The sequence below is a fragment of the Eriocheir sinensis genome, chromosome 16, assembly GCF_024679095.1.
Source record: "Eriocheir sinensis breed Jianghai 21 chromosome 16, ASM2467909v1, whole genome shotgun sequence".
Classification (NCBI taxonomy): Eukaryota; Metazoa; Arthropoda; class Malacostraca; order Decapoda; family Varunidae; genus Eriocheir; species Eriocheir sinensis.
The window spans coordinates 15016277-15029430 of NC_066524.1; the positions used below are offsets into that span (position 1 = coordinate 15016277).

The 13154-nt window shown below is 44.6% G+C and overlaps 1 protein-coding gene across 3 annotated transcripts in view; it reads left to right on the forward strand.

Moving 5' to 3' along the window:
• Positions 1–729: 729 nt before the first annotated feature.
• LOC126999350 (pregnancy zone protein-like) overlaps positions 730–13154 on the forward strand; it is a 62583-nt gene continuing 50158 nt past the window's right edge. For all 3 annotated transcript variants that reach the window (XM_050861879.1, XM_050861877.1, XM_050861880.1), the window contains exon 1: positions 730–897. In XM_050861879.1, the coding sequence (XP_050717836.1) occupies positions 818–897 (80 nt within the window). In that variant the 5' untranslated portion in view covers positions 730–817. The remainder of the gene's footprint in view (positions 898–13154) is intronic.

Here is a 13154-nt window from a genome sequence, read left to right on the forward strand (position 1 = left end):
CCTCCTCTTCCCCTATATCTCTTTTCTCTTCTTTTCTCCTCTTTCTTATCTTTTTCTTTCATTTCCACTCTCTCTTCCCCCTTTCCCTATTCTTCTCTTTTCTTCCTTTATATCTCTCATTTCGCTCTTCCTTTCTCTCCATTCCTTACTTCGTCCTCCCTCACCCTCTCCTCTTCCTCCTCCAATTTCCTACTCCTCTTCCCTATTCTCTCCACTTCCCTTTCATTATCTTCTATTCTTACTTCCTTGTACCTTATTCTCCTCCCCTTCCTTCTCATTCTCTCACCCCTTCATCCCTCCACCGCTTCTCCCCCACCCTTCTCTTCTCCTCCCTCCATTATTGCTCTTTCTCACATTCCTCCCCTCCCCTTCCTCTCTCTACTCCCCTCCCCTTCCTCCTCTTCCCCCTTACCTTATCTTATCCCTCCTCTTCCTCCTCTTCCCCTGTCTCCCCTTACTCCTCTCCCCCTCCTTTATATTCCTCTTCTTCCCTCCTTTCCCTATCACACCGTTCCTCCTCTCCCCTTCCCTCTTCCCTCTTCTTCTCTCCCCCTCTTTCCCCCTTCCTATATATTACCCCTCCTCCTTTTCTCTCCCTCTTCCTCCTCCTCCCCCTCTACCCTTCCCCTCTTCCCTCCCTTCTCCTCATGCAGTGCCTCCCTCCCTTATCCTTCCCCCCTACAACAATACCCCTCCTCCTCCTCCTCCGTGGCCGGCTCGTGGAGGGCTCGCACCGGCTCCAGGCTCCTCACTCTCCGCCCGGCCGTCCACCTGGCAAGTCCTCCGCTCACCTGCTCCTCGCGTTACCTGTCCAGCCATGGCGGGTCCGAAGGTGTCGCCCGCCCCCGCTGCCCTCCTCTTCACCCTGTTCCTGGCGGCCCCGGTGTTCATTAGGGGGTGAGTACATAAGGGTTTGTGTGTGTGTGTGTGTGTGTGTGACGGTGGTTGTTGGTTTCATTATTTCGCACTTTAGTTTTTTTGTCGTAATGTGTCTTCTTAGGTTTAGTGTTTTCTTAGTTTTTTTTTCAGATTAGCGTAGTTTTTTTTTTGTGATTTCCCGGATCCTGTTTTTTTCCAATTTTTTACCTCGGTAGGACTGTTTCGGTTAATTGGTCATTGTCACCGCTCAACTCGTTTCTTTATAATCTAACAGTCACAATGGCACAGTCTCTATCCTGCTTCCTTTTTTTCACTATACAAGGATTCTTTTTATCAACTAATTTACCACGTCTATTAATGTATCTCCATCGCTTTGTCTTTTATTTTTTGCTTTAATCGCCAAGTATGCAAACAGTTCTCCATTGCTTTGTCTTTTATTTTTCGCTTTAATCGCTAAGTATGCAAACAGTTCCCCTTAAATCCCCACCTTAAATCCCCACATTCGTTTCTAAGTCGCCATTTACTCATTGTTACACTGTATAGTCCCAAAGACCTTCCATCTCCTTAATATGGATTACCTATCGGATAATTGGCGCTCGTACCTGTGCGGCCTCGAGGCGTGTACCTGGCCATACCTTTACCTGTGCGTGCGTCCAGGTGGGCTGCAGGTAACGAGGGGAGGTTGAAAAAAGTAGGTGAAGGGAGAAAAGGTAGAAATAAGAAGGAAAGGAAAAAGGGAGCTAGGGAAGATAAAAGTAGGATGTAGAGGGATGGCAGTGGAGGAAGAGGGAAAAGGAGGAAGCATGGAAAAGACAGTAGGAGGAAAGAGTAGAAAGGTAGAAAGGCGAAAAGAGAAAGGGAAAAGAAGAGGGAGGGAGCGAAGGTAAGACTTAATAAGATAAAATGAATGAAAGGCAAAAATGAAGACCGAGGAAGCCTGAAGGAAAGACTATTAAAAGCAAGGAATGTGAAGGGAGTGAATCTGGAATGGAGGTACTGAAGAAGGGAAGGGAAAAAAAAAGGGTAGAATGGAGGAGAAAGAAGGTTGAGAGGATAAGAGAACACATGAAAAGGTAGACGATCCAGATTAAAATGACGTTGTATTGCAATAAATTGATTCGGGGCTTCATATTCGGGGCTTCATATTCGGGGCTTCATATTCGGGGCTTCATATTCGGGGCTTCATATTCGGGGCTTCATATTCGGGGCTTCATTTTCGGGGCTTCATTTTCGGTGCCTCTGTTTAGTTCAGTGCTTCATTTTCGTGCTTCATAACGTAGTGTCATATCTCTTCCTCATCGATCACTTTCACTCCTACTCTCAGGGTCATGGTTTTGAATATTGAGACGACGACAAACCCAAAAGGAACTAAAAAAGAGCACACAAAACCTTTAATAATAGCACAACCCATTAACGGAGTGAAGTGTCTGCTCCGCCGCGTCTTTCGAAACGGCGGACGTCATTTTTACGGTTCGAATCCCGGCCCGGCTTGGTCATGTCTTTATTTTTGTCTGCGGTGAATCTTAAGAAAGTGAATGTGAGTGTTGCGGAATAGCTTATCTTGGTGTTGCAGCGAAGAAGAGGAAGAGAGGAAATAGGAGGAAGAGAAGGAAGAACGGGTGTGCTGCAGTGGAGGAAAAAGAGGAGGAGGAAGAAACTGTTGCAGTGGAGGAAGAAGAGAAAAAGGGAAAGGTGTGTTGCAGAAGAGAAAGAAAAGTAGGAAGAGGAATAAGGAGTAAGAAGAGAATGAGGAGAGGTTGTGGCAGTAGAGGAGAAACAGATGTGTGGAAAAAAGGAAGGAAGGAAGAAGAGCTAGTGATGGGAGGGAGAAGGAAGAAGTGTTGCAAGGGTAATGGATATATAGTGACGAAGTAGTTTCTGAATAATTAATCTTTATATTGCAGGGGTGAAGGAGATGGTATATAGGAAAAGGGGGGAGGAAGGATCGGTGTGTTGCAGGCTTTGTGTTGCGTCAGTACGGTTACGGGAGAGTTATTAACCTAAAGGTGTGTTGCGATAGGTGAGAAGTGTACAGGTAGATGGAGGTGGTGGGAATTTTTTCGTCACCCATGCTATTAAACCAGACAATCTTCACACACACACACACACACACACACACACACACACACACACACACACACACACACACACACGGCGACCTTCCTTACGCAACTCTTACCAAAAAAAAAACAAGAAAACAAACTAATCCCAGCGTATACGGACCGAGCAGAAGCAGTGGAAGCATGGCGTATATTTTTAGCGTACGTCAATCAATACGTTTTTATCTTTCTCTCCTTGCATGTTACCCCATATAAAATTCTCCTGCTTTATCTTTTTTACTTTTTCCAGTCCGTTTACTCGTCCACGCATATATCGACGCGATGATTGGCGGATACACGCAGACTGAGGGCCACTGACCCATATCACCTGCGCGGATCATTACAGAGGGGGGGGAGGAGGGCAGGTAAATGATGGGAGGGGTAGATAAGGTGGTGGTGAGAGAGAGGAGGGAGTAGAGAGGGATTGGTGAGTAATGATTAGGGGAGTGTTGGAGGAGTGGGAGATTGGGTGATGGAAGAGGAAGGGAGACAGGTGAAGTAAGAAGGGAGACAGGTAGGAGGAACAGGTGAGAAGAGGAAGGAGGTAAAAGTAGGGGAATGTAAGATGGGTGAGGATGAGAAGGGAAGGAGGGGAGGGGTGAGAATGAGAAGGGAAGGAGGGGGAGAGGGTGTGCGTGTGTGTGTGTCTGTCTGTGCGTGCTTGCGTGCGAAGAAAGGACTGAAGTGGCTTAAGGACGTGAACTCTTTTTGGGACAATCGATAAGGTGTGTGTGTGTGTGTGTGTGTGTGTGTGTGTGTGACAGTACTCCCACTCCCTTCCGGAAATCAGTCTCCAAAAAACGTCGAACTCTCTGTCTCTCTCTCTCTCTCTCTCTCTCTCTCTCTCTCTCTCTGTCTCTCTCTCTCACTGCGTAGTACTATTGCGTGTTCAATGTTCATTTACTTTATTATTCACCCTTTCCCTCCTCCTCTCTCCCCCCTTGTCCTGTTCCTCTCCCCTCCATTGTTCACCTTCCCATCTCCTCTTTCCCTCTCTTGCCCCCGTTCTTTTTCTTTGTCCTGTCCTTCCTTTTTTTTGTCCTTCAAACTTTCTATTTCCTACACCAATCATGTATTTTTTTGCACGCACACACACGCACGCACACACCACCTCTCTCACCACCTCCCACGCTTAGTAACCACAACCTTACAAGACCACTAACAACACCACCATATCCAAGACCACATCTCACGCCTTTCCACCGCACATGAACTTGACAGAGCAAAAAACTCTTAGTATTGCCAAGTGCCGTTCAGGACCAAAAGACGAGACTAGCAACAGGAAGTATGGGACATCGAGTAGCGAAAATAGGGAGTAGGAAACTGGTGCGGAAAAGAACAAAACAGGATTGGATAACGAGAGGAGAAGTAGTAAAGAAACAAGGATGAGGGTGCAGTAGGTGATAATATCGAGTTAGAGAGAACCTACGAAAAAAATATACGAAATGGTGGAAGTAGAAGTAAAGGAAATTGGTGAAGAAAAGAGGTGGGAGAAGGGATAAAATTTTGAGGAGCAGAGAAGACTGAAAGGATGAGGGAAAAGAGGAAAAGGGAACGAAAAGGAGTACAAAGGAAAAGCAAACTGCAACTGACCTCTTGATCCTAACTAGGCTATTTGTTGTTGCTACCATCTACTCTAATCTAAGAGTCAGACACAGGACAGCAAAGGCGAAGGAGGAGGAATATGAGGGAAAGAGGACGAAAAGGAAGAGGAATAAGAGGGAAAGGGGATTAAAAGGAATAGAAATAAGGGGAAGAGGACGAGAAGAAAGAGAGGAAGAGGAGGAGGAGTTAGATGAGAGAAAATGGATCAGCTGGGATAGAAGGGAGAGAGGAATTGTAAAGAAAGAGGTGAAAGAGAATAGGGATAAAGAATGCAAACAAGGAGATGAAACGTAGGGGGATGAAAGTAATAGAGGAAAAGAAAAAAAAGAGAAAAGAGGACACAAGAGAAAGGACAGAAACGGTTAAATAAGAGAAGCGAGAAATCGAGGAAAATTATCATATACATGGAAGAGGAGAAAAGAAAGGAGGAGGAGGAAGAGAAGATTGCATAACCCGTCTGTATGAAGCTCGGAGGAGGACTAGGGGTGATGATGGAGGAGGAGAAAGAGGAGAAAAGAAAGGAGGAGGAGGAAGAGAAGATTGCATAACCCGTCTGTATGAAGCTCGGAGGAGGACTAAGGGGTGATGGTGGAGGAGGAAGAGACGACTAGTAGAGGGGGTAAAGGTGATGGTGGTGGTGCCGGCGCCTGGAAACCTGCATGCATCGTGAACCTGTTTGTGATCGACCCTCCGGCGACACAGGAGGAGGAGGAGTACCGAGATGTAATCATAAGCTAGGAGAGTAAGGAGAAGATGGATGGGAGTGGAAGAGGGAGGAATGGAAGGGAAGGGAGAAAATATGGATGTAGTGTCGTGGAAGGAAGGGAAGGATTAAGGAAAGGATTAAGGTGAGGTGGACAGGTGTTTGGACGGGTAGACACGTGGGTGGACAGGTGAAAGTTCGAGAAGGTGAAGAGAAAGTGGCCAAAAAGGTGAAAGTAAGTGGAGGAAGATAGAAAATGTGAGGAATCGGAGTAAATAGAAAGATAGAGAAGTGATAAAGAATATATGCAAGGTAAGAAGAGGAGAGAGAAGGAAGAAAGAGAATGGAGAAAAGATAAGAAGGATAAGAGTAAACAAGCTGAGACGACATTAGGAGAGAGGAAGAGGAAGGGAGGAACGAAGAGGTAGAATCTTGAGTAAATAGAGAGATGAGAAAGGTAGAGATAAGGAGGAAAGGGGAGGAATAAGCTGAATGAGGAAATGGAGAGAAAAAGGACATGGAAAGAAAAGGAAGATGAGGAAAAGACTGAAAGGATAAAAGACGAGGATGTAGATAAAGATGAGGGGGAAGAAGAGGGAGTTAAGGAAGCAAGGATGATGCATAGAAGATAAAGGAAATGGGAGAAGAGGAAGAATCAATTTGAATGAGAAGCGGAGAGTTAAATTCATGAAAGAGGGAGAACAGAAAGAGGAGTTAGGAAGAAAAGAGAAAAAGTGAATGATAAATGAGAGAAAAAGGAAGGAAGAGTTTGAATGAGAAGTAGATAAAATTTATGAATGGAGAAAAAGAAAAAAAAGGTCCTGAGCACTAGACAGAAACCAGAGGAACAAGACTACGAATACTACGAATGTTCGAGTTAATTCATAGAGAAAAAAAAGTAGGAAAGAACGAGAAGAAAAAAAAAGTAGGAAAGAGCAAGAGGTCATGAGTCTTGGAGTGGAGGAGGAGGGGGATTTTCGTGAAAGGTTGGAGGTCATCTTAGACATGCTTGGGGCAGGTATATGCAGGTGTGTGGTTGTTGCTAGTTGCTTCTCCCTTCACCTGCCTTTCCCTTTTTACAGTTACTTATATTATCTTGCTTGCTTAACTTTCCCTTTCCTTCGTAAACCTCATCTTCACTTCAAAACCCTTCCCTTCCTTTCCCACCACAATACAAATTTTTCCTTCCCTTCATATCTTTCCCTTCCCTTTAGAATCCCTCACTTTCCTTCATAACCATTATTTTCCCTTCCCTTCACTTCCCTTTCCTTCATAAACCTTCATTTTTCTTTCCTTCGTTTCTCCTCTGTTCCAATCATTTCCCTTCCCTTCCCTTCTTTTCTTCCCTTCCTTCCCATTCCATATTTTATTCCCTTCACGTTCTTTTCTCTAACCCTTCCTTTTCCTTCCCTTTCCTTCTTTTCTCTTCCCTTCCGTCCCATTCCATACTTTATTCCCTTTCTTCACGTTCCCTTCTCTAACCCTTCCTTTTCCTTCCCTTCCCTTTCACAACTTTTTTTCTTCCCTTGTCCTCTCTAGCTCTCCATCCCTCTCCATTCCCTTACCTTACCTGTCCCAAAAGGTGTCAAATCTGTTACATCGGTCAGTATCTGTTGGGGTTTGTCCTTATATTTTTTTCTCATCTTTTTTGCTCATCATTCATCTCGTCCTTGGAGGTGAATCACGCGTCTCGGGTGTATTTGGTCCACGTGTCTTGCCTGTTTTTGCTCACCTGATACCTGTTCGCCCATCGCCACCCCCCTTTCCCCCACCCTTCTCCCCCATCTCACCCGCCGGCACCTTCATTTTCCCCGTCCGTGTTTTCCTGGCTATTCAATTTTGTTCTTTTCGTCGGTGTACAGGTGTTATTTGTCGTGTTCTCCTCATCCTCCTTCTCCTTCAATTATTTTCCTTCTGTCATTGTCTCCTTTCCTGCTAATTATTTTTCCTGCTCCATTCTTACTTTCATCATTTTCTTTGTGTATTGATTATTGTTTCTTTCTCTGGGCGTTTACCTCTATTTTATTCATTTCTCATTTCTTATTTCTTTGGCCATTTTTCTTCTGCTTATTGTTGTACACGTGTTATCTTTCTCTGGCCATTTTTCTTTTTTTTCATTCATTTCCTATTTCTTTTTCTTTGACCATTTTTCTTCTACTTATTGTTCTACACGTTCTCTTCCTCATGTTTTTTTCTACATTTTATTTTTTTTCTTATCTGGCCATTTTTTTCTATTTTCCCTCTCCTTTCTCCCCTTCCATGTCCCCTTTTCCTCTCCTTCCCAGTATCCTTGCATTTTTTCCTTCCCCTTTTCCATTTTCCTTTCCTGCCCCTTCCAAAATCTCTTACTTCCCATCCCTGTCTCCTTTCCTCTACTACCCTTTCATCTTTCATCTTTTCCTTTCCTCTCTCCCACAACCTCTGCTGCCCTTCCCTTTCCTCCCCTCCCCCGTCTCCCTTTCCTCCCCTCCCCTTCCTCGGGCGGTCAGGTGTTTTACAAAGCCACAAACAGGTAGGATAATTAACAGACAGGTAAGGCAATTAAGGTAATGACGCAACATCCTCCTCGTCCTCTATGCACGCTATTGTTTGCAGGTAAAGCCCTAGACGTGACCTTGTTTGCACGTGGGAAAGGGAACTGGGAGGAAAAAATATATACACAATGACGATGGAAGCAGGAAAGGGAGTAGGGATATTAAAGGAAAGGGAAGGATGAAAAGGAAGAGTTAAAATCGAAAGGGAAATGTAACGGAGAAAGGAAATGATGAAAAGGAAGAGTAAAATTGAAGGGACAAATGAATGTTAGTGAAAGAAGGAAGTAGGGATATTAAGGGAAATGGAATGATGAAAGGAAGAAACTAGAAAGGGAGAATATACAAAAAAAAACACTGAAGTAGGAAAGAATATAGGAGTGTAAAGGGAAAGGGAATGATAGAAAAGTAAACAAATGGAAAAGAAATGGGGAAATGAGAGAAGGGAAAATAGGAATGGAAGAGGGTAGGGTATGGTGGTTTAAGTAAGAAAATACAAAAGAAAAGGGAAATTAGAGAAATTAGAGAGGCCATAAGAAAATGAAAAGAGGGGAAGAGGAAAATGAAAAGAGGGAAAGTGGAAGAATAGGAAATAGGTTATGGGGATGGGATGGGTAAAAGGAAGGGGGAGAGAATGAGGGAGGGAGGGAGAGAATGAGGGAGGAAGAAGGTAAACAAGACTACCCAATCGAATCAATAATGCCATGACTGCACCACACATTTTCTCTCTCTCTCTCTCTCTCTCTCTCTCTCTCTCTCTCTCTCTCTCTCTCTCTCTCCTTTTTCTTCCTTTTTTTTCTTTTTTTTTCTTTTCTCAAGTCTTGGTTTCCTCCTTTAAATTCAAGGTCAGTTAGTTGCCACCCACCCACTCACTCTCCCCCCCTCACCCATCTACACCCCCCTCACCCATCTACACCCACTCCCCCCCCCCCCCACCTCCATACACCCATATACACCTATCTCACACCCACTTGTATCCTGTCCTTTCCTTATCTTCTACCCTCCCACAAACGTCCTTTCCTATCATTCCTTATCCTTTTACAGCCATTTACATCCACCTACATCCTTTCCCATCCACTAGCCCTTTCCTATCCACTAACCCTCTTCCCCATCCACATCCTCTACATTCCCATCCACTACATAACTCCCCTTCCATCAAACACTCACTCTATTTCCCTATTCTCCCCTTCACTCATACTCCACCTCTTCCTCCTCCCCAGCCACCCATCCCTTCCCTTCCCCTCTTCGCCCCCTTATCACACACACTATTATTTACTCTCCTCTTACGCCCAGCCTCTCCTCCTCCTCCTCTCCCCTAAAATAAACAGCAGCTATTGGACGCTAATATGGCTGTGTGTGTGTGTGTGTGTGTGTCTGTGTGTGTGTGTCTGTGTGTGTGTGTCTGTGTGTGTGTGTCTGTGTGTGTGTGTGTGTGTGTGTGTTACGTAAGGCGGTACATGGCTCACACTTTTTAATACCATGTTTCTCAAGGCTCTTAAAGTAGTGACCGATGGCGTACACACACACACACACACACACACACACACACACACACACACACACACACTGGAGACATAAGCGATAAGTCAAACAAAAGAACACAAAACAAAAAATATATAAACATACAAATTTGCTCCATCCAGTATTCCACCTCTCCACCTCCCTCCCTTCCCATCTTCCATCCACTCGTTCTCATTCCATTTTTTCTCGGTATCTAATCTTCCCTCCTCAGTCTCCCCTTCTCTCCACTTCCCCATTCCACTTCCCTCTACACCATCCAATATTCCCTCACTCACCCTTTCTTTGTCACCCATTCTTCTGTCTTTTCACCCATTCTCACCCCCATCACCCCCCCATCCATCTCTTCACCCACTCCCCCAGCACTATATTAAAGTAACTCACCCACTATCTTCCACCCACTAACCGCCATCTAATCCTGTCTTTTTTCACCTCCACCCACCTGCCCACCCATTAACAGGTAGTGGCTTAAATTTATGTGCTACCTTAACTTACCTTTTTACCTTGGCCTTGAATATTAATGACCTCCTCGTCCTTGGGTTTACCTCTGCACCCTTAGCTTACCTGTCCACCTCCCTCCCTCCCTCCTTACCTACCTGTTTACCTACCTACCTGCATTTCTATTTACCTTTGCCCTTACTTAACGTCCTACCTTTAATATTATCCTTAAAATTTTTGTTTTTCTTTTTTTTTGTTTGTTTGTTTGATTTATCGCAAGAGATGGTAATAGTGGAGGGAGGGGGGAGTAGAGACGAAGTAGGATGGAAGATTACGTTGAAAGAAAAAAAAATGGAATAGGCGTGTATGGGTGGAAGGGGAGAATGGGGGTAGGTGGAGGTGGGGAAAAGGAGACTGGTGGAGTGGAATCAGATTGGGGTGGAAGAGTAGGTACTGCGAGAAAAAAATGGAATGGGCATGAAGGGTAGGTGGAAGGGGTAGGTGGAGGGGGTGGAATAGGAGGAGGGGTGGCGTAGTTGCTAGGAGGCTTTGGGTGGAGGGCTTGAGGCTAGGGGCGTGACCTGACCTTGGAACGAAGGGCAGAGGGAGAGGGCGCCAACCTGAGGGAGGAGGAAGAGGAGGAGGAGGAGGAGGAAGAAGGGGGGAGGGAGGGAAGAGTAATAGGGAGGGAATGAGAGGGCATCAATGTAAGAAATGGTAGAAAGGGGGAGGGGAGGAAAGGGCAGTGAACTGAAGAGGGAGTGTTGGGAATGTGAAGGGAGGGAGGAGGAGATGAGGGAGAGGGAGATGGAGATGGAGAGGGAGATGAGAGGAGAGGGCATCAGTAAGGATCGGTGTGAGTGGGAGAGTAAGGCAAGGTAAGGGAGAGTAAGGCAAGGTAAGGGAGAGTAAGGCAAGGTAAGGGAGAGTAATATTGATGCAGGACACACAGGTAGGCAGCCTTATCTCCCTTATTAATATTGAGTAAGCTTAAGAATATTCCTCGGTAATATATTTGGACACGCACACATGCACACACAAATTACTTTCCTCTTTACTTAGCTTTTCCCCTCACCTGAATACCTTAATTAGATAGACAGGTAAATGTTTTCCTGCCATTATCTATATTATAATCGGTAAGATATTTTTCCTTCCGTGTTTTTTTTTTCTTGCTAGGTTCGTTTCCTCAATAGTATCTATATAACTCAGGTAAATCTGTCGCTGTGTTTTTTCATTATTTTCCTCTTCCTCCATTTTTCTTCTATTCCTCTCTATTTCCTCTTTTCTCCTTATCTTCTCTATATTCTCTTATTGTCCTCTTTCTCCTTGTCCTGTCATTTTTCTCATTTCTCCTTTTCCTATCCTTCTCCCACTTTTCCTTATTTTCCTCTTCCTCCATTTCTTCTATTCCTCTCTCTCCTCTTTTCTCCTTATCTTCTCTATTATTTTATTGCCCTCTTCCTCCTTGTCCTCTTTGTCCTTTTTCTCATTTTTCCTTTACATCATTCTTCTCTTCCTTGTCTTTCTTATATTTAGCATTATATCTTCTACCTCATCTTCCTCCTCTTTCTTGTCCTCCCTCGTCCTCATATGGTGAAAGGAAAAGGAAAAGCAAAGGAAAGGAGAGGCAGGTTTAGCGGAGCGAGAGGAGACAGATAAGTAGATAAAGGTAAAGGGAACGGACCAGTAAATATAAATAGATAGAAAGGTAAAGGGAAGAAGGAAAGACAAGGTGAAGCGAGAGAGAAGAGACAGGTAAGGAAAGATAAAGGGAAGGAGGGAAGACAGGCGCGAGGGGAGAGACAGATGGAGGATTAAGAGAGGGAAGAAAGATAAAGCGAAGCAAGGGACAGGTGAGGCGAGTCATCGGGGTTTACCTGGGCGAGGGTACGAGTAAATAACAGCAGGTGAGGCAGGTGATGACGGGTGAGCGTGCGTGCAGAGCAGGCGGAGACAAGGTGAGGGGATGAGAGGTGCTTATAGTGGAGACGGAGTGACCTTGGAGATGGAGGAAAGGGAAGAGGAATGGAGGAGTAATAAGAAATGAGGAGGAACAAAGAGAAAGAGGAGGAGGAGGAGGGGGAGGAAAGACTATGGAAGGAATTAAAAAGAGGAAAAAAAGCAAGCAAGAAGAGGTGGAACAAGAAGAAAGGAGAAGGAGGAGGAGGAATTAAAAAGGAAAGAGGAAATAGAAAAAAACGAAGAGGGAATAGGAGGGAGAGGAAAAGGAGGGAAGATAAGCGAAAAGGAAGAAAAGGGAGACTTGGAGAAGAGATGCAAGGAGAGAATGGATCGAAAGATAGAATGGACCGAAAGATAAGAGGGGAAAGAGGAAGAGGAGACAGTGAAGGGAGGGAATTGGGGTAAGGGAGAAGAAGAGGAGGAAGGGAGGGAGGCTATAGAAGAGGAAGGGGGTGAGGATGACCATGGAAAGTGAAGATAGGAAGGTGACTAAGGAGGAAATGGAGGAGCTTAAGAGGAAGAGAACAATGAGAACAATAAGAGGATGAGGTGAGGAAAGAGGCAGCAAGGACATGGTAGTGAGATCCTTGGAGGAGAAGGACGAAGGCAAAGAGATATACATAGACATACATAAACACATGGGCAGAAAATTGGAAGGAAATCTGTTAAAAGTGGAGAAGAGAGAAGACTGAGAATATGGAAGAATAGGGACTTGAGAATATGGAAGAATAGGGACTTCGGAAAGGGAGAAAGTGAGAAGAAAACTAGGGAGGAGGCAACGGGAAGTAAAACGAAGGAAATAAGGAAGAGGTGGAAGAAAATGTTAGGAGGAAAGGATAAAATGAAAGAAAGGTGAAAATAGAGAAGAGGAAGAAGAAAAAGGTTAGAAAAAGACGTATATAATTTAGGAAAGGGAATTAATAGGCAGGACAGGATGGAAGGCAGGAAGGATTGAAGGGGAAGAAAATAAAAAGAGGCAGACAGGGAAAAAGGAGATAAAAGGGCGGAAGGAAAGGATAGAAAGGGGAAAAACAGAACTAGGAATGAATAGAAGGAAGAAAAGGTAAATATGTAAAAAAAAAAAAACGGCTAGAAGAGGCAAATAGGAAAGAAAGAAGGATAGAAGGAAGGACAGAATGAAGGATAGTCAGGATCAGTTAATTTCCTGAGGCACGCGAGGCAGCCATCAGCGGGAGTCGGGAAGCAGAAGCAGACTCATTAGCCGGGTGGTAAACAAAAAAGGTGACTGCTGGAACCTCAAAACGTCCCTTCATGTTAATCGCCACAAAAAGTTCAGAGTCAAGATTGAATTTCGAGTTCGAGGGACTTCCCGGTAAAGGTGTTGGGTGATTCTGGAGGTAGATTTAGGGGGAGGTGAATTAGTTTCTTTTTGTATTCAGAAAAGTTTATAGTAGTTAT